Raw genomic sequence first — 21,575 nt, forward strand, 5'->3', positions numbered from 1 at the left:
CACATTTCTTACCTGTTTTCATTCTAGACACCGTACTTTGTTCTATAAATTAAGGCATGGTTGGAGGGGAATACTCAGGATTCTCAGAGGGAAGATGACTTGATTGATGAAAAAGACCCACCATACATCCCAGGGAAGATCTGTGATTATGTTCCCCTTGTCTCCTTCTTTCCCATCTCCCTAAGATCATCAGGTGCAGCGGGCTTGGCCTTGTTTGTGTTCTGCCTCCCGGGAGTAGGACAGGAATAATGAGGAATTGAGGGAGACCAGTAGATTGCCCCAGTAGTTCCAGCCAAACAGTTGGGGCTCCCTCTGGAGGCATCAGATTTGCTTGCATTTAGTCAAGGTGTGTCGGAGGAAGTGGTCAAAGGGCAGGTGAGAAGGGGCCGTGCGAGGGAGACCACAGGTCAGAGGGATTGTGTGGATTTGGTACAGAAGGACAGGGGAAGGGCCTGCTCAAATGGACACTTGGTTCAGGATGGGGTTTGGGCTTATATTTTAAAAGAAAAACACAGAACTTTTTGTTATATATCAAAAATCTGGTGCTTGGACACACTAAGGACACTGGCCATAAGGATAATGAAAATGCTGAGGCGTGTTCAGGCAGAGAGTGGGGGAAGGAATGGAAGATAAGGATGGGGGCGCAGATGGGTCGGGTGGGGCCTTGCGATGCTTCAAGCCTGTCTCTCTCCTGGGGTCTAGACAGACTGGCTTCACAGTTTCTCGGATCTAGTCTTTCTTTAGCGTTTATTTCACCACAGAGCCCTAAAACCTGGTTAACGTGCAAAGGACCAAGTTTTAGAACTTGACCCCGGGAAGTCCACTCCATGGAAGGGCCAGTGATGCAGCTTGGTGTTGGGACTTCGCACATGGCTTTGGTCCTGGTCTGGGGCCTGGCACCACACAAAGTTGGAGAATGGTGGCAGTCTAGCTGGAGAGGAGACGCTTCCTCTCACCTGTGCAGAACCATGTCAGGGTTCTTGGTGGCACTCCTGGCTGCCTCCTGATGCCCAGGTCCCTGGCCGTGCTGGGCCGCTGCAGCCCATGAGTCCTGCTCCCGGCACCACCAGCTCCTCCAGGCGGCATCAGAGGAGCAGGTGCTCTGGGCGTCCAGCCGCCTTTGGCACCGGCTCACCGCTTGTTACTTTTCCCATTTCTCCTGCTTTTTGGAGTGTGCCCCACTGTCCCAGTGCCCTGGTCACGGCGTGTCTTTCCAAACTCCTGCCCTCTCCTGGCTCTCTGGGACCTCATCCTGGCATCCTCATATGGATGTCAGGCCTAAGACACAAAACCTGCTGCTGCCTCTGCCACTTTCTCCCTAGCTGCCCACATTGGCTTGCTTCCCCTCCACAGGGGGTTCATGTTCACCTTTAAAGATAGAAACGAATATTTTCAAGGGCAGTGTAAGGAACCGCAGCCCCCTGGGACACCCGCTCCTGCTCAGCCACACATTTATGGCCATGGGCTGGTTCCAAGGTGCACTGCGCGGCGACCCTGAGGTCCAGAGCCCTTGAAGAGAAAGTGGAGGATTGTGAGCGGTCCTCGTGTGGAGGGGAGGGGGCTGTGTCCCAAGGGGAGAGGGGAGACGGGACACTGGAGGAGGCGGGCTGGAGGGAAATGTAAGCAGAGCGCAGGGAGGAGGCTGTCAAGAGAGACGCGGGGCGGGTGGCAAGTGACGCCTCTCCCCACTGTGTCAGACAGACAGGAGGGGCTCGCACCTCGCTGAAGGTGAGATCTAAGCAGTGTTGTGCTTTAGATCTGGGATCCGGCAAGATGCTTGAGCTTGTGGAAGGAGGGGAGGTGGGCTGTCTCCTGATAAGGTCTGAGGTGATAGAGAAGCTGGCAGGGGCGGGGGGGGGGGGGGCGCAGGGGCTGCTGGCAGTGATTTTGCCTGGCACCTCCCACTTCTCAACTCCCACTGGGCCTGTTAGCCCTAGTGCACTCCCGCCTCAGACTCAGCAGTGCTTGTTGATTGGTGTTTCTGTGGCTGTCATCATTGTTGTTGCCGGCTGGTGGCGGGAGGGGGGGGGGTTCTGTGCCTGGCAATTGGGGTAACATGCATGCGGTACCCAGGACAAAATCCTGAGCCTCACACACCCAAGGAGAATTTTGGTGAGACTTCCAAGGGAGAAGCAAATCGAATAGAGTCAACATCTGAAGAGGTTACCGGGAGCAGGGCCAGAGAAGTAGGGCAGTGGGTAGGGCGTTTGCCTTACACGCAGCTGAACTGGGTTCAAACCCCAATACCCCATATGGCCCCCTGAGCACCACATAGCGCAAAGCAAGGAGTAAGCCCTGAGCACCACCGGGTGTGGTCCAAAAGTGGTGGTCCCACCCCCAGATGTTACTACTGAAAGCTGCTGTTTTATGTAGTTACGTTTGCTTCAAAAAATTATGTTCATAGATTGGATAAAACCTAGATTTAAGCACCAGTCCCTTAAGCACTCCAGTCCTTTTTAGTTTTTGCTTATATACAATTCTTAAAAAAAAAAATAAATAAACAAGAGCAGGGGCCCGGAGAGATACTACAGTGGCTAATGCACACGTCTTGCATGTGGCTGACCTAGGTTTGATCCCTGACACCCCATATGGTTCTCCCAAGCATTGCCAGAAGTGATTCCTGAGTGCAGAGCCAGGCGTAACCTGAGCATTTCCAGGTGTGGGCCCCCTCCACTCCCCCCCCCCCCCCAAAAAAAAAAAAAACCACACCCAGCTGTATACAATTAATTCTTTGTAGATAATTAAGCTGAGAAAACCTGGGAAGAGAGTTTGAAACAAAAGGTAATATAATTCTTTACAGTTATTAACAGCTTCACTGAGTCACAGAGCCAGGAAGTGGTAGGCTGTGCCCAGCTGTGTCTCCTGAGTCCCTGTCGTCCTCCTTGATTCCAGACTGTGGGTAGAGTGCCAGAGCACCGTGCATTGAGCAGGGTGGGTGATGCCTTGTGGCCCGCTGCGATTCCAGCATGTGACAGGGCCGTGTGCAGAAGGCAAGGCAGGTTTGGAATCCCATAGGCTTAGCCGAGGACACCGTGTGCCCAGAAACGCGGCCCCCACAGCCCAGTCATCCTCCAAGATGTGGGGAGAGTCCAGGCCCGCAGGGTCAGGAGCAGTTAGACTGGTGCCCGCTTCCTGCCCATGCACCCCCACCCCACTTGCCCTGCTTGGCACTGAGGGTTTCTGGCTTGATTTTCTTGAAAATGTCACGTGGCTTGACTGCAGAGTGCAGCTGGTCTCCTGGCGCGGTGAGCTGGAGCACTCGCCACTGTGTGTTTCCTCCCGTGATGACCAGAGGTGTCATGTTGCAGGCCACAGGTTGAATATCACCGCGGAAAATGACTGCCGGAGGCTGCACTGCTCCCTGAGAGACCTGAGCTCCCTACTGCAGGCCGTGGGCCGGCTGGCCGAGTACTTCATCGGAGACGTGTTTGCTGCGCGCTTCAACGATGCCCTCACAGTGGTGGAGAGGTGGGTAGGTGTGGCGCCTCCTTCCTGGGCTGGGGCGGTCTGCTGCTCGAGCTTCTGCTCTAACCAGTGTACTGTCTCCCAGCTCTAAACATCCTTCCTCTCTCTTAAAGGTTGGATAGTATTCATTGCATGTACATAAAACCATTTGACTCACTCATCTTTCCATTCATTGATGGGCATATGGATTGCTTCTTTGTTTTAGCTATTATAAATAGTTCTGCTATGCTTGTTGATATACTGATACCTCCTTGACATCCTGTTTCTAATTATTTTGCCTTTATATTCGAAAGCAAAATTTACTTTTGTTTGGGCGGGAGGGGGCGCACCATACTTGGTGCCCAGGGCTTACTCCTGATTCTGTGCTCAGGCATCACTCCTGGCAGACTCTGGATGGGGTCTCAGGGATCAAACCCAGGTGGACCACATGCAAGGCAAATGCCCTACTTCCTGTACTGTTACTCTGCCCCCTAGAATTCTCGATTAAATGGCAATTTTGTTTGTGACTTTTTTATAATTGTTTTCAGTGCCATTTTTCAGTACCACTTTATGTTGTTTTTTCCGCATTCTTACCCACTCTTGTTTTCTTCTGGCAGACCTCCTGATGGATATGAAGTATTACCTTACTGTAGATTTTTTTTGAGGGGGGAGGCATCCATCAGTGCTCAGGGCGTACTCTTGTCTCTGTGCTCAGGAATAATTCTTGATGGTGCTAGGGAACCCTAGGGGGATGCCAGGAATTGAACCCAGGTTGGCAGGCAAATGTCCTACCTGCTGTACTATCACTCTGGCCCCATCAGCCCCAGATTTTTTTTAACATGCTTTTTTGCCAACAGGTTGGTTAAAGTCACTCTGTATGGATCTCAGATAAAATTGTACAACATTGAAACGGCTGTGCCGTCAGTACTGAAGCCTGATCTCATCGATGTGTAAGTATGGAGTTGGGTGACTGTGTTGTCAGGAAACACCTTATTCTACAGCGCCTGGTTGTTTCATAGGTAAAAATGAGTCATGGCGACTGCATGAGGAGGTGCAAAACTCCTAACTGTAAAGTGAGGAGAAAGGTGGATTTGGGGCAGGGGTAGCTGGGGTCACTTGATGAGAGCTAGTCACACAGAGACTGTGGAGATCCAGTTCCGGGAGGAAAAACACACAGACGGAGATGCAGAAATCTTGCAAAGTCACATGCCAAGAAGTTGTTCTGGGGTGCTTGGGGAGGCTGGGGGTTGTGTCGAGATTACAGTGTGGAGCCACCCAGCCAGGGCCAGTCCAGACCCTCTCCAGTAGACAGCGACTCACAGTAGGGGCTGAAAAATGACTTGAACACATTCCCTCAGAGAGTCTGATGGCATAGGCTCAGATATAAAGGCAGAACTGTAGTGGATTTTGAAACACAGGTACCCGGGGACCACACTGCCCCAACTTGCCATTGGGAAAGGAGCAGGAAGGTGACACAGGGAAGGGAGGAAGGAGCGGAGCCTGAGAACGGGGCCCTGTCCTGAGCCCACCCTGCTAGGCGGCTTCCGCAGGGCTGGCCGGCCAGCACCCTCCTGTGCCAGGCTGGGCCCATTGTTGTGCCCGTTTATCCACATTGTTGTCTGAGGTCATGTTGGTATTCTAATGGCAAGGTCGAATGACTGTGACAGAGTATATGGACTGCGAAGCCTGAGATAGTTAACAGTCTAGTTTTTGCAAAAAAGCATTTTGCTGAGCTGTTCTGGAGCAGTGGCTGGAAACGACAGGTCCACCATGGTGATCCTAACTGGTGTGGAAAGGTTGTTCCAGAGTGCTTTTGACTGTTAAACGGATCACGTGCACTGTGTGGCTTAAATTACTTATCTGTGTGACTTCCTTCTTAAGAATTCAAAGAAAGCAAGCTGTGGAGAGAGATGCTCATTTGTGTGTAGCAACATGCCTTGCACATAATTGCAGGAATTTGAAAACCCCTGCTTTCAGTCTGAGTCCCCTTTTGACAAAGTTGAAATTCATTTTTTGGGGGGTGTTTGGTTTTGGGTCCCACCTGCTGTGCTCAAGGCTTACCCCGCTCTGTGGTTACTCCTGGCGGGCTCCAGGGATCATATAGGGTGATATCTCTCACACAAATGTGTATATTCGCCACATTTGATTTAGTTTCTTATGTTTTTTTCTCACTTGTATCTATGTATGCATTCAGTTTTTCTTTTCCTTTGGTGAACTGTTTGAAAATGAATGGTAGACAGCTTGTCCCTTTACTTACACGTTCCTAAGCATATGTTTCCTGGGAAAGTCTTTCCCTGTGACCACAATATATTATCAACATGGAAGATTTTTTTATGGAGGCTGGGGTGGAGGGGAGAGACGAATAGACATGCCTTTGCATGACCCAGATTCCTCCTTAAGAGAGTTTAACTTGATTTGTCAGCTTGTTTTCTCCTGCGTTAGGCTGAGGCTGACATTTTCAGCAGGAATGCTACATTGGCCTGGCATGTCCTTTTTTTTTGCATTCTCCTTGGAGCCACCTGAGTCAGTTTGCACAATAATTGTCAGTGCTTGGCTCATTTTTATTTATTTTTTTGGAGCGGGGGCACACTCAGTGATGCCCAGGGGTTACTTGGCTCTGTACTCGAGAATTACTCCTGGGGGTGCTCAGGAGACCATACGGGATGTCAGGGATCAAACCTGGTTTGGCAGCCTGCAATGCAAACGTCCAACCCTTTGGTTTGCTTTTAAAGTGACATCTGCCTAGCTCAGTTCACCAAAAGATCTTAGGAGTTACAGTACTCTCTTGGCTTCCTAAACATACTCTCCCGACAAGGAACATAGCTCCTTGGAGAAGTGCTCTAACTTTGGGGCCGGGTGATCAATTCTGTAGAATTTCTTGCTCAGGAATATTGGGGACATTTGGAAAGAACTCTGACTAGCTTGCAGGTCAAGCTCAACAGTTTGACCTCAGGGTCCAGAGCAGTAGTACAGTGGGTTGGGCTTTTGCCTTGCATGCAGCCAACCCAGTTCTATCCCCAGCATCCGTATGGTCCTTGGAGTACCACCAGGAGTAATTCCTGAGTGTAGAGCCAGGAGTAACCCCTGAGCATCACCAGGTATGACCCAAAATGCAAAATAACAACAACAGCAACAGCAAATCAGCAGTTCAACAATTTGGCCATCAAGAATGAAGGGGGAAAGTGAATTATGATATTGAAAGTGAAGAATCTTTGTGTTCATAATGATTCCCAAAATGATAAGGGAAGATGGGAAAGTCTTTAAAATAGCAGAATGCTAAGGAACAGACAAGGAAAGAATAGAAAAATGATCAGTTTTCAATCCCGAAGGCAACTGTGATATCGGCAGGGATGCTCGTCAAGTGTGGAGCTCCCAGGTGTTTGTGTAGTCAGATGTCTAACTCTTACTTAGGTTAATCAGACAAGTGACTCACTTCGCTTCAAGATACTTGTCTTGGATGGAATGCATGTATTTATGCTGAAAATTATGTCTCATATATGTACATATGTAAATATATATAAAATAGAGTACAAGGTGGGTGGAAACCATGTTCAGTATTGGTCACATCAAGCTTTATCTTCCAGCCATGTATGTAACTTATAGTGTGATGGGCACTGAAACTTGAGATTTTGTGTGTTTTATTGGTTTGGGGGACAAATCTGGTGGTGCTCAAAGCTTTCTCCTGGCTTCATACTCACGGGTCACTCCTGGATATGTTACGGAGATTGAAACTGGGACAGCTTTGTGCAAGGCAGATGCCTTAACCGCTGTACAGTCTCTCCAGCCCCAAATTTGAGATTGTTTTAACAGAGTTGAATCCTTTTCTGCAGCTACGGTTGTGAAGTTTTTACTGATTTGCAAAATCAACACATTATCACTCAGGTTTTCAGAGTGTTGTTATTTTCTATCTTCCAGTGAGCTTGCAGAGAAACAGTAAGCTCTAATGAACATTTGCCATCAGATTTCCGTGCTCTAAGCTGCGGTAACAATATTTGGGGGTGAGTTTTCAGGCCCTTCTGATCAAGATGAATGAGGTCCACACCGTGGCATGTCTCCTGGAGCAGTAAGCACGGTGGATGCAGTCATAGCTTCCTGCGGAAATAAGCTGGTTTGACCTCACCCTCGAAAATCACATCATCTTTTCCTTTTGCAGGCATGCTCAGTCGCTGGCCGCGCTGCAGGCATATTCTCACTGGCTGGCGCAGTACTGCAGCGAAGCCCACCGGCAGAACACGCAGCAGTTCGTCACACTCATCTCCACTACCCTGGACGCAGTTACACCTCTGATCAGCACCAAGGTCTTGAAAGAACGAAATCTAGACTTTCACCTAGCTCTGTCTTTCTGCCTCTGTGTTACAAAGTCAGAATACTGCATAGCATAACATTCGGCCCACCTTTCTCTTCGTGTTGTTGCTGACCTTTGGGCCATAACCACTGGTGTTTAGGATGCTGCGTTTAGAGACAGTGCGTGCTGGGGATCAGACTCAGAGCAATACTCTTCTACCACATGAACTGTCTCCCTGTAGACCTGTGATTCTTAACAGCTGTGGTACAAGGAACTCTTGCCAGTTCATGCTCCTTTTTTGCTGTAGTTCACCTAAATTCAGATGTAATTATTGATGTATTGCGGTGTTAGCATTGAGGCCTGATCTCATGCATACAAGACTTGTGCTTTACCTCTGAGCCACATAATTTTATTCATTTTCCTGAACACCACATGAACACTTGATTATTGTGGAATACGATAATAGATCATCCAGACTTGGAGGCTGCAGAGTTACAGTACTCCTCGTTTCCTTCCTCGGTGTTTTCCTTTCTTTCCAAGATAGGTATTGTCAACAATTTTTTGTATGTCTTTCAGACCTTCGATTTTTCATAAGAGTTAAAGTTAGTAGATGGCTGGCTCCTTGACTTTTTTTGGGGGAAAGGGGTCGTGGGACTGTCACACTAGGTTGTGCTCAGCGCTTGCCCCTGGCACCGCACTTGGGGTTCAGGGGACCATTTTTGGTGCCAGGGATCGAACCTGGATCAGCTGCAAGCGAGACAAATCCCTGTCCTCTGTGCTATCTCTTTGGCTCCCTTTTGCTTAATTGTTTGCCTGGAAAACTTTGAATGTGTAGAGCAACTTCAGTTTTTGAAATTGCTCAGTGCTGTCTTGTAGTGGGGATACATTTTTATTACTGATGGAAATTCAGTCCTTATGTATATCTTAGTAGGATTTATTCTTAGATGTGGAATTGCAGGTTGAAGGTCATAGCTCAATAAAATGTGATGTCTATTAATTGTTCTCTAAGAAGATCACTAAAAGTACTCCACAGTAGCACTGTCCTCCACTGTCATCGAATTTACTCGAGCGGGCACCAGTAACATCTCCATTGTGAGACTTGTTGTTACTGATTTTGGCATATCAAATATGCCATGGGGAGCTTGCCAGGCTCTGCCGTGCAGGTGGGATACTCTTGGTAGCTTGCCGGTCTTTCCAAGAGGGACGGAGGAATCGAACCCGGGTCGGCCGCGTGTAAGGCAAACGCCCTACCCGCTGTGCTATCGCTCCAGCCCCACTAAAAGTACTAGAGCGTGTAATTTTTTCATAGTTTCAGTCATACCTAGCTTTCTCTACCATGATTTGTAAAACCGTGCATTAGTTTCTGTAAATTTTTGTTGTTGTCCTTAATAATTGGAAAGGAGTTACGATACCCAATTGGGCCTGGAGGGATGCTTTATAATTTATCTAGCTGTTGCTGAGATTTTTATGTTGCCTCCATTTGGTAAAAAGTAATCATTGTTAATTCTTAAATTCATGCAACTTTAGCCTTTTAAATAGTTTTCTTAGAAAAAGTGGGATTATTTTATAGATTTAAAAATTGTGGTTTGTGGTTTTTGCAAATTATATTACCCTCTTAACTCTGAGATCCTTGAATCTGTGGTATGCTTTGCCCCCTAAGTCACACCAATATTGGGGCCACTAGTGTTACATCCTGTCTAAAGGGGAAATTTCTTTAAAAAAACTAGATTTAAACAAAGAAAAATGCTTTTTTAATTGAAGTGTATTGGATTATAACAATGTGTATTGTTTTGGTATTGGTTTCAGATCTGTATCATTGAGTCAGTATCTGTATATTATACACGGTTTCCCACTAAGAGTATAATTCCGTCTTCACCATCATTGGCCATCACCTTCCCCTTCCCTTTTGGTAACCACTGATTTGCTCTAAGTAGTCCAAAGGTTTATTTTTCTTCCATTGGTTGGGTTTGTTTCGTGGACCCTGGATGAGCAGTGTTTGTCTTTTTGACTTATTTCGCTGAGTATGACCATCTCTGTTGTTGCCAGTGGAGAATGGGATCCTTTCTTGTAGCTGAGTAGTACTGTTCCATTCAGTATCTGTACTGCAGCCTCTTACCACTCATCTTTCGGGAAGCAGAAGCACTTAGGTTGTTTCCAACTCTTTGCTTTTTTTTTTAAAACAGATTTTATTTAATTTTTTTTGCTTTTTGGGTCACACCCGGCAATGTGCAGGGGTTACTCCTGGCTCTGCACTCAGAAATCACCCCTGGAGTTGCTCAGGGGACCATATGGGATGCTGGGAATCGAACCCCGGTCAGCTGCATGCAAGGCAAATGCCCTACCCGCTGTGCTATAGCTCCAGCCCCCATCTCTTTGCTTTTGTGAGTAATACTGCAAGGAACATGGAACTCCCTGAATTGGTGCTTTTGTGTTCTGGTAAATGCCTTAATCGAACTGTAAGAATCTTCCTCTGCTCTCTGTCCTGAGCACGGTGTGTCGGGGAGCGCCCAGCTTTTGAAGGGCATGTTGAGCTTCCTGCAGGGCCATTCTTGACTTGGTTGCAAGAAGAGGAATAGGATGAATGATCCTAAGTTGCTGGGCTGGTTTACCTGTGACTTACAAGACTTCGAAGTGGTTCAGAGAAGTCAGTGTCTGAGCAGGGTGAAGTGGACCTGGCAGTTCTGGCCCATGTCCGGGAGGCTGGTGTCTGGTTGCCAGGACTTACTGTGGAAGATGTCTCTGGGATGAGCCGAGGCAGTACCTTTTGGCAGCCAGGAGCCGTCTTTAGCTTAGTGAAGTTCGTCTCACACTTGTCCTGGCGGGGCTGTCATGAACTGACACGTCCCCTTCTCTTTCCAGGTTCAAGACAAGTTGCTGCTGTCCGCGTGTCACCTCCTGGTCTCTCTGGCCACCACTGTGCGACCTGTCTTTCTGATCAGTATCCCTGCAGTGCAGAAAGTATTCAATCGAATCACGGATGCCTCCGCGCAGCGGCTCATCGATAAGGTGAGCACCAGGACTCCCTGGGGCCCCCTCGGCCCCCTCGCTGCTCGTGGAGCTTCAGCCCCAGCAGCCCCACAGGCTGCCCTGGCTGCTCGCAGGTGCTGCCTCTTTGAAAGCCGGGGTGAGAATCTTTGTGTTCTTCTTGGAAGTCTGCTTTGCTGTTGACTATTCTGTTTGTTTTAGGGTTGAGATGCTCCAGACAGCAGAATTCTTCTAAGACTAAGGGTAGATGTTCAAACCCAAAAGGGACTAGGTCAGATGAGAGTCAGGTCAGTTTCTAAGATGAGTTCTATGGCTTCTGGCCCAGCCCCAAGGGCACATTGATTGATCATAAGAGATCCTCTGAGCACCCTGTTCTTTTTCTTGTTGGTTTTGGGGCCACACCCAAAGCTGCTCAGCGCTGACTCCTGCTGCATTTAGGAATTACTCCTGGTGGTGCTTGGGAGACCAGGTGGGATGGTGAGGTTTGAGCCTGTGGGTTGGCCACATACAAGGCAAGTGCCCTCTCCTGTATTGTTAATAGCTCTGGCTTGAGTGGCCCTGTTCTGAGGGGCATGGGGGGGCGGATTTGAGGGGGGAGAGGTGTTCTGGAGCGGGGGTCAGGAGTCAAGGTGCTCGTTCAGTGTCTGCGGTATGATTTCTCCTTCGTTGGTTTCAAGTGCCAGATTTGGGGTGGGGGTGACAGCACTGGGAGCAGTTGATGAAGCTGGCCAGGGGCTGTGCCAGTCCCACTTGGGGGGCGGGGGGGCAGTTGCTTCCGTTCTGCCTTCTCAGGCGCAGGTGGTTAGAAGGTGCTGCTGGGCTTGAGCTCAGCCTGGCCGTGCGGCTCTGCCCCAACCCGCTCATGGATGTGTCTGGGCTCTCTGCAGGCTCAGGTGCTGGTGTGCAGAGCACTCTCTAACATCCTGCTCCTCCCGTGGCCAAACCTCCCAGAGAATGAGCAGCAGTGGCCGGTGCGCTCCATCAACCACGCCAGCCTCATCTCTGCACTCTCCCGAGACTACCGCAACCTGAAACCCAATGCTGTCTCCTCCCACAGGAAGCCGCCCCTGGATGACAGTAAGTGACCCATGGCAGGGACAGCCCAGGGAAACAGGAGGATGTGTTCCTTTCTTGTTGGCATGTGGAAGTTGCACCCGGGGCTTTCGGGTCGAGTTCATCTTCCCATTGTTGCTCAGCTGCTCCGCAGAAGAGTCCGAATCATGTATTTATGGAACTCTGGGAACGTGTCAGCTGCACTCGTTTCTTGAGTGCAAGCTGGCCCTTATTTAAGAAAATAATAAGAAAAAAAGTCCCATGATGGCACCACTAATGGTGCCTCCTGCCAATTAAAAAAACTGCAGTGATTAGAAGTGCCCAGAGCAGCTCACCCTTCTGCACAGTGGGAAAAATTAATATATGAATTATGTTTTAAAACCATTTGGGAGTTAGTGTTGCAGTTGCCTTATGTATACAAGACTCAGGGTTTGATCCCCAGCACGCCAAAAAAAAAAAGGTGAAGCTTTCTTATTTTTTGTTTTGGGTAACACCCAGCTCCTGGCGAGGTTCTGGGATCATAGGCAGTGCCAGGGGTCAAACCCAGGCTTCCAAGAGGCAAGTCACTGTACTGTTTCTCTGGTCCAAAAGTCAACATTTTCAAACCTTCCTCTGAATACATAAATCTCAGAGGATTTGATAGAGCATGATACCTTCACAAGCAGCTCTTCAAGTTTGACTTTTCTACTAAAGATGGAGGGGAAAAGCTAGTCGAAAACTCAATGTTCTCTACCCAGTTCTATGAAAAGAGATGAGACTTCTTTGACAAATCTTACTGAAATAACCTATTACAAAGATAATTTTAAAATACAGTCTGTAGGGGGCTGGTGGTGGTGGGAGCAAGCAGAGAAGCTCTGTCCCTGGGTCCGCCGAGCCTGGAGTCCAAGGTCTCAGAGTTCCGCTTATCTTGTTCTGTGGGTCTTCAGTGGTGCGTGGGTCTCGGCCGGAGCTGCCACGCGGGTCCGGAAAGCGTCCTGGAGTGTGGCGACGGCTGGGTAGTGGAAGTAGTGTCGACCAAGACCATTCATGGTAACTCACAGTTCCAGAAGGCAGAATCTAAACGATGGACATGGGAGTCTCCCGGTGGACGATTCCACAACAAAATAGACCACATCATATTCAATCGACGGTTTTGCCTGACTGATGTCGCTGTTGTCCCAAAATTTCGAACGGGATCGGACCACCGTCTCCTTCGTGCAAAATTCTACTTCACAGAGCGGAGAGAAAGGGCTGCAAAGTTCCAAAAGAGAACTCCCAGAATGACCACCAACTGGGAACTCTTTGGTACTATTGCGGCAACATGGGAAGATGCCATTGTTGACAACACTGACGAGGAATACGATCGACTGGTTCAGCACCTCCATGAATGTGCGAGGAACGCCAAGAGAGAGACAACCACAAAAAATCGCCTATCTTCGAAAACTCTTGAGCTAAATCGCCAGCGTGGTTTGGCGCATGCCTCAGGCAACCGCAAGCTAACGTCCGAGCTCGCAAAGCAGTGCAGAGGTGCGATCAAGGAAGACCTCAAAGAGAGAAGAGCAGAAGTACTGGGAGATGTGGCAGAAGCCGGGAAAAGTATTCGTAACGCCCGCCTGTCCTTCGCCAACTATAAGACCAAGATGACTGCCCTCCGACGTCCTGATGGATCCATCACATCCTCCAGAACGGCAATGGAGAAGATTATCCATGACTTCTACTCAAATCTCTTCGATAGCCATGTCCACTTGCCGACATACCAAATTCCACAGGGTGGATATGTCGTTCCCAACGTTCTCCCTTCCAAAATCCGACACGCCATTTCGTCGGTAAAGAAACAAACAGCACCCGGCCCAGACAAGGTCAGACCTGAACACCTGAAGAACCTGCCGTCAGTACTCATCAATACACTGGCTCGGCTCTTCACTCGCTACCTATCTGAATGCAAGGTTCCGTCCCAATGGAAAACCAGCAGGACCGTACTACTGTTCAAGAAGGGAGACATCCATGACATTGGCAACTATCGCCCGATCTGCCTATTGTCTGTCATCTACAAGTTGTTCACTCGAGTCATCCTAAATAGGATTGGCAGAACACTAGATGAAGGACAACCATGCGAGCAAGCCGGGTTCCGCAAAGGATTCAGCACCATCGACCATATCCACACGATAACCAAGCTCATTGAGGTTTCTCGGGAGTTCAAGATGCCGCTCTGTTTAACGTTCATTGATTTAAAGAAGGCCTTTGATTCTGTTGAGACGGAAGCGGTCATTGAAGCCCTAGCCAATCAGGGCATTCAAGCCCAATACATCAGGATCCTCCGTGAGCCGTATTGCGGATTCACTACCAGGATCTCACCATTCTACAAAGAAGTGATCGTTGATGTCAAGAGAGGGGTGCGGCAGGGTGATACCATTTCACCGAAACTCTTCAGTGCCACCCTCGAGAACATCATGCGACAACTGGAATGGGAAGGAATGGGAGTGAAGATAGATGGTCGGCAACTACACCACCTCCGCTTTGCTGATGACATTGTTTTAATAACACCAGACATCAGCCAAGCGGCACAAATGCTGGCCGACTTTGACTGTGAGTGTGGAAAGGTAGGACTACAGCTGAATCTTACGAAGACAATGTTTATGAGAAACAGCCTTGTTCCTGACGCCCCATTCGCTCTCAATGGAACGACCATCTCCGAATGCAACAGCTATGTCTACCTAGGTCGAGAGGTCAACATGACAAATGACCTGGCACCTGAGCTGCGCAGGAGGAAGAGAGCGGCTTGGAACGCCTTCAAGAACATCGAAGAAATAGCTAAGAGGACGAAGAACCTCCGGCTCTGGGCACATCTCTTTGATTCCACTGTTCTTCTTGCATTAACATATGCCTCAGAGACCTGGGCCCTACGCAAACAAGATGAGAACGCTATTCAGGTCTCCCAAAGAAGAATAGAAAGAGCTATGCTTGGAATATCACGTTTCACTCAAAGAGAGAAAGAATCCGGAGTTCTGACATCCGTCGACGATCAAGGATCAGGGACGCTGTCTCATTTGCCAAGTTGTCGAAAATCAGATGGGCTGGTCACGTAATGAGATTTAAAGACGACCGTTGGACTAGAGCTGTTACTGACTGGATTCCACGGGATGTCAAAAGACCGCGTGGCCGCCCACCTACCAGATGGTCAGACTTCTTCGTGAAGATCATGAACGATCGGTTTGAGGCCCTTCATGTTCCCGGAGCGAACAGATGCCATTGGGCTACACTAGCTTGCGACAGGGACAAATGGAGACGTTACTGGCGCCCGCTCGAGCAAATCGACGACTAACGGGAACTTAAGTGATAAGTGATAAGTGATAAGGGGGCTGGAGCGATAGCACAGCGGATAGGGCTTTTGCCTTGCACGCAGCCAACATGGCCGACCCAGGTTCCCAGCATCTCATATGGTCCCCCGAGCACCGCCAGGAGTAATTCCTGAGTACATGAGCCAGGAGTAACCCCTGAGCACCACCGGGTGTGACCCAAAAAGAAAAAAAAATACAGTCTGTATCACAATTAATGTACATTATTGGATAATTTGTAGAATGTCAGCCAAAAAAAAGCTCTATAAGGTGCCTGGTGTAAATATTTGATAGTCTTTTTAAGAACTCAGGAACATGTTTGTGGTTAAAAAAGTTTATTTGGAAAAAAGAAACTTAAATCTCACCAGGTTTGCTACTCTAGAAATAACCTTCAGTTCCTGTTTCTCCTGGCTCCTGTTTTGCCATAGACTCTCCCTTCTCCTGTGTGACATGGTTGTCTGTTGTATTAGAATGACTGGCTCATTCAGGGCACACTATGTCCTAGATGATTGTTTTTGTGCCCTCACATCTGTCACCAAGTTCCTGGCTAGACCAACATCAATCTTCAAATGTGGCGTTTGTGTCTGATTCTCATTCTAAGCGTTTACCATTTAGTAATTCATTACTTATTACACCAGCCTTATGGACTAATACTGTTAATTTTCCTAATTTTATCTTTGAGGGAACTAAGGTATAAGAAGATGAACTTGCCCAGGGATTATGTATAAACTTGATTCCACAGTAATAAAGCTCAGTGGTCTCTTCCCAGGTTACCTTACATGTAATTGTATTAGTTTGTACGGGCTAAGTTTGTGACTAATGCTGTCTAGTAGCTAACAATCCCCAGTTTAGTGGCTTCATGGAGAGTAAAAATTTATGTCTTGCACATGCTCTAGGCCTATGTTAAAGGTAAAGGTAAAGGCCCTCCCGTTGATCGTCGATTTGCTCGAGCGGGCCCAGTAACGTCTCCATTGGAGACTTTGTTGTTACTGTGTTTGGCGTATCGAATGCGTCACGGGGAGCTTGCCAGGCTCTGCCGTGAGGGCGAGATACTCTCGGTAGCTTGCCGGGCTCTCCGAGAGGGGCGGAGGAATCGAACTCGGGTCGGCCATGTTGGCTGCATGCAAGGCAAACGCCCTACCGCTGTGCTATCGCTCCAGCCCTAGGCCTATGTTAGGTCCAGGGAATTGAGGAAATCCTGCTTGCCCCAGGCTCCATTTTCTTGGGTTTCATTGTGACCCTTGTCCTCACACTCACTTTCTGTTGAGTAGCTCTGATGTGGCCATGCTGACCTTGCACAGCACTGGGAGTGTGATGGTGCCGTGTCCTGGAAACAGTGGCTACAAGCACTGATGATCTCCCAGTTGCCTTGATCACAAACCCAGTGACCTGGGCCAAGATGTCCTTCCCTTAAAGTCTGGAACCTTGTGAGATGTGGCTTCTCATGTAGAACTAAGGCTTGCAAAGTTTTCCAATCCACACTTTGTTCTGAAAAAGTTTCAAACCTATAGAATAACAGAATTTAAAGAAGAGCTGGAGCAGTAGTTCAGCAGTGGGGCAGTTGCCTTGCACACAGCTCATCTGGGTACCAAAGGGTTCCCCAGATGGGTCCCTGGAGTGATGGGTCCCTCAGCTCTGCCAGGAGTGATCCTGAACACTGAGCCAGGAGTAACCCCTGAAAACCGCGAGGTATGGCCCAACTCCCGCCGCCCCCCCACCCCCCCAAATAAATCAACAAAGGAAGAAAAAACATGCACCCAAAAAAAGCGAAAGAAATTGAGGCACTGAGTGCCTCAGCAGGCTCAGCAGTTACTTCTATTTCCTTTGAATCCTCGAAGGAAGGTTGTTGACATTGACTCATTACCCCTGAGTGCTTAACCCTGTTGCTTTCAGAACACGGGATTCTGCTACAAAACCGAAACACCACTAACAGTGATGCCCAATAACATATAAACATATTCCTGAGTTGTTACCAAAATATTCTTCTGCTTCTTAAAGGATCTAAGCTGTAGGAGCTAGGGGATAGTACAGTGATTAGGGGGTGTGCCTGCCCATGCTCCACCCAACTTTAGTTACTGGCACCCCACGCTCCCTGACCTGTGCTGGGTGCAGTCCTGAAGGCCCCTGAGCCCCTGGGTGTCCCTGGTGGCCTGGGCTCGAGCAGTACCACATCCTTGGGCCCTTGCGTTGGACCACTGGGCTCAGTTGGCTGAGAGTTGCTGGTGGGGCCTGGTCCTCGTGAGCTCCAGGAGAGACGGTTGGGAGCCTCCAAACCCACTCCCACCCCCGCTCCAAGTCAGGACATTGGGTGCATGCCTGGCATGTGGTGTATGTGGGTTCAAGTCCATGTTACCATACCGTCCACCAAGCACCAGTGGGTTGGTATGGCCCGGTGGCCCCGTGTACTGTGGGGGTGGTCTGGTGACCCCCCAGCACTCAGAGCCCCAGCAGTGCCGCATCCTAAGGTTCCCACGGAACTGCCAGTCTGGTGGACCAAAAATGGGCCCTGGGTCCCCAGAGCACTGTTGTGATCATGACCCCAAGACTGGGCTAGACATGTGTCTGAATGGCTCAGATCCGGTGTTCTTCACGTCGCCCTTGTCTTTAATGGTTTATGACATCCTGTGTGGAAATGTGTCTCCTATTGGCCGCAGTGGTGCGTTCAGCTCTTCACTTGGGTGCATTGTACGTAAGTGCCGATTGTTGTTGCCGTTTCCTCTGGTCAGAGGGAGTGTTCAGCCTGTCCTCCCTGAGCTCTGCCGGTGCCTTGAGTGTTGGGGTGCGTCACCGGTCCTGAGGGCAGTCTCCAGACTTGGGCGATGGCTCTGTGCTACCAGCTGCGCCTTTTTCGAACTCCCCAGTATCTCCATGAATGGGCCTCAGTAGGGCACTAGCTTCTTCCGTCCATGGCCTCCGAGCACGGTGAGGTGGGCTGGCCGGCCATGTTCCCAGGACACGGAATCTCCTGATTGCATCCACTCCAGAGCAAGGCTTCTTGCACCAGCTCCAGAAGACACTGACCAGCAGGGGGCTGGGAAGGAGAGTGCCTGGGGAATGGGGACGGCTTTCCTCTCTGGGGCCTTCTGTGTGCCAGGCCCTTTGCTAGATGCTTCTGAACTGTCTTTGCCCTCCAGGCGATTCGGGAAGGAGATGGCGGGTGGGGGCAGCATTGGTATATGTGGTAAAGAGCCAGGCCCTGCTTTGTCCTCTCTGCCTCTGCTTGCTTGATGGCCGCCATGTCTGTCTGCCCTCTGTGCTGCGTTGAGTCCTAAGTGAGCCCAGCATCGATAGCTCAAAACATAGGAGGTGCTAAGGGCATGTTCCCTGCTGTCCAGCTGCAGGCCCGACAGGCCACACACGCATCGGGCGGTTGGTCCTATGCACATGTGGCTCTGGGAGGCCGGGAGAGGTGGTTCTGGGGTGGACATGTGACTTGTGCCCGGGCCTGTGGCCTGGGGGATTCAGCTCTGTGGTCCTCACCATCAGCCCCCAGCCCAGAGGGTGCAGTTTATCCTCCTTTTTTGTTCCTGGTAGACAGAGGTAAAATGAAGCAAGAAGTTGGATGAGCAGGCAGGTAATTGGATTCTTGATAGTAATAAGGGGAGGTAGAAAGGAAGAAAAAGATAAGGCAAGGGGTTGGAACCCCGTCAGGAGCGCCCGTTTTTCTTGAGTGAGATTTCCGTGTGATTTCTGTATATCTGTATAATGTTTTGTCATCTCTTCGAGATTCCCTTTACTATGCTCTGACCTCAAGTCCTCACGTGTAACTTAATGTTGATTTGCAGCTAAAGTGATTATCCACCAGACGCTTAGTGTCTTAGAAGATATCGTGGAGAATATCTCTGGGGAGTCCACCAAGTCCCGGCAGATCTGCTACCAGTCACTTCAGGAGTGCGTCCAGGTCTCGCTGGCCCTCTTTCCAGCTTTCATCCACCAGTCAGGTAGGAGCCTGTCACTGCTCAGCCTGCAGTGCTTGCCGAGTTGCTGCGCAGCACTGACAAAGGCAAGGCCGTTGCTTTATGTGGGGGGCACTGACTGGGTTGCAGCCCCTGGCATGTCATGTGTGAGTCACTGAAGGCCTCTGGCCTCGCTTTGCCCTCTCCTGCTGAGGGACGCAACTGGGCAGGAGAAGCAGCATTACCTGGCGAGGAATGAGAGTGTCCCCAGCCTGTGCCCATTCATGTGTCAGTGAAGCAAGATGGGCCCCTCGTCACAGCCGGTGACCACCTTCGTCCCCAGCACTGATAGAGGGCGTGCTCTGGCTCTCCAGATGAACTCGGTCGACTCTCTGAGAGCGTTTCTTGTAGGCTTGTCTTATGTGCAAAGTGGCAGGGACTTGCTCCCAGGAGCCTCTTGTCTGCAGACTGTTTTCATTTGGGGCCAGAACACGCTGTGTGATAGGATGTTTAGGTCTGGCCGTGGAATGGCACCCAAGGTAACCGGTGTTTTTTGTGGTTGATCCATTGGTTGGCCTCAGCACACTGTTCCCATCCACGCTGGCCAGTTAGCCTCGGGCTTTGCGGCAGGGAGTATTGACTACAGACACAATCTGACATTGACTCAGGATTGGGACAGCTGCATCACAGGACACTGGGCAGCGAGGGGCCTTCAGGGTGGCCTTCGCTCCCTCTAGAGAGCCAGCAAACAGAGGCCTGTTGTCCTCTAGCTGTGTCCTCAGCATGCCCTTGGTCATCTCCCGCTTCCCATCATGGACTCTGGCGGCGGGCGGAGTTTCTCTCAGCATGCAGCCTTCCAGAGAGGTGACCGTGCAGCTGCAGAGAGGGGCAGAGGGCGGAGGGTTCTGTTTAGCACCACACGCGGGCTCTGACCGCTTGCTTTGTCCTTCCTCTAGATGTGACCGATGAGATGCTGAGCTTCTTCCTCACTCTGTTTCGAGGCCTTAGAGTACAGATGGGCGTGCCTTTCACTGAACAGATCATCCAGACTTTCCTCAGTATGTTCACCAGGTAACTCAGCCCTGCTGTCCGGTGTTTGCAGACCCCAAGAGAGAACTTGGACCTGCTCTGAAGCCAGGACTTCAGGTCCTTTGCTTTCTTGCCCCGAGTCGTCCCAGTGTTTAGTCTGTGTGCTGCTGGAGTGAACACAGCTGCACTTGCTCCTGTGTTTGCTTTTTGTTGCTGTTTTGGGGCCATGCCCGACAGTACTCAGGGCTTACTCCTGGCTCTGTACTCCGGGATCACTCTTGGCGGTGCCACGGGGACCTTCCGTGTTGCCGGGATCAAACCTGGCTCGGCTGTGTGCAAGACAAGCGCCTTACCTGCTGTGCTATTGCTCTGGCCCTGTGTCAGCTTTTTCTCTGGTCCCAGAGAGACATTTCCTCACCTGTACTGTGTGTTTCCTTTTGTGTTCAGAGAACAGCTGGCAGAGAGCATTCTCCACGAGGGCAGTACGGGCTGCCGGGTGGTTGAGAAGTTCCTGAAGATCCTGCAGGTGGTGGTTCAGGAGCCTGGCCAGGCGTTCAAGCCCTTCCTCCCGAGCATCATCGCCCTGTGCATGGAGCAGGTGTATCCCATCATTGCCGAGGTAGGAGGGATCTGAAGGGAATGCATTGTTTCTGCGGGGGTCAAACCCAAAGTCTCACCCGTGTAGCATGGGTGCTCTGCCTTCGAGCCAGGCCCCTAGATCTAAATGCACCATTGGTGTTTCGAAGCTAGCTCGTTACCTTTTTTGTAGAATACATATATGTAAACCTTCAGCTTGGTACAGCCTTTCTATATTGATCGAGTTTATTGTAATTGATCTGGTATGGTTAATCGCAGATTACTTGTCACAAACTTGATTGGTAAGATCAAGCTTGTCTTGGAAAATTATTTGTGACTTCTGGCGAATGTGTGGTTTACAGAAAATAACCTGTGACGAGAGTAATGCTAACGGATGACTTTCCTGTGAAGAATGCTCATGCTTTCAGGGGGTCGGGCATGTCCTTGGAACCATTCCAGGAAAGTTGTTGTCTTAGAGAACAGATAGTGTTCTCTTCCAGAATAAGTATGGATTTAACTTACGTTTTATGTGACAGTTTCACTTTGAAAATTGTGTACATAACTGCAAGCTGCAGTGAGCATGGCCAGTAGACACACACAGGCCCGTGAGGACTCCTGCGTCCTGAGTGCCTGTTTCAGCTCCATCAGGGCTGCATCTTGTGTACGGGGCCTTGTCACTTTGAGTTCTGCAGAAGTCACATGGAGTTCTGTGCCTGTCGTGCCCTCAGTGCCGTGGAGATTCTCGGTTAGCCCCTGGGCTGTGCGTGGCCTCCCGTCTTGCCGCCTCCCTGTCCCACAGCTCCTTTCACGCTGCTCAGCACTTCCCTGGGCTCTGAGGCGCTGCTTCTGTCGGACCCGTGGCCGCCCGATGCCGCCTCCTTTGTCTTCAGCATCAGAGGCTGCCGGAAAATAAGGTCCCTGGCACCCAAGCAGCGGCCTGACCCGGGTGTCAGCTGCTGTGGGAAAAGAACGCCCCCGTTCCCCACTGTTCCT

At 49.9% G+C, this 21,575-nt stretch overlaps 1 protein-coding gene across 3 annotated transcripts in view; it reads left to right on the plus strand.

Annotated features, from left to right (window-relative positions):
* Positions 1-21,575, plus strand: part of XPO6 (exportin 6) — a 113,952-nt gene that overhangs the window by 87,279 nt on the left and 5,098 nt on the right. For all 3 annotated transcript variants that reach the window (XM_056138828.1, XM_056138827.1, XM_056138829.1), the window contains 8 exons: positions 3,309-3,468; positions 4,302-4,394; positions 7,598-7,742; positions 10,589-10,735; positions 11,602-11,791; positions 18,867-19,022; positions 19,934-20,048; positions 20,454-20,625. In XM_056138828.1, the coding sequence (XP_055994803.1) occupies positions 3,309-3,468; positions 4,302-4,394; positions 7,598-7,742; positions 10,589-10,735; positions 11,602-11,791; positions 18,867-19,022; positions 19,934-20,048; positions 20,454-20,625 (1,178 nt within the window). The remainder of the gene's footprint in view (positions 1-3,308; positions 3,469-4,301; positions 4,395-7,597; positions 7,743-10,588; positions 10,736-11,601; positions 11,792-18,866; positions 19,023-19,933; positions 20,049-20,453; positions 20,626-21,575) is intronic.

This window comes from Sorex fumeus, unplaced genomic scaffold (genome assembly GCF_029834395.1).
Source record: "Sorex fumeus unplaced genomic scaffold, SorFum_2.1 ptg000130l, whole genome shotgun sequence".
NCBI lineage: Eukaryota > Metazoa > Chordata > Mammalia > Eulipotyphla > Soricidae > Sorex > Sorex fumeus.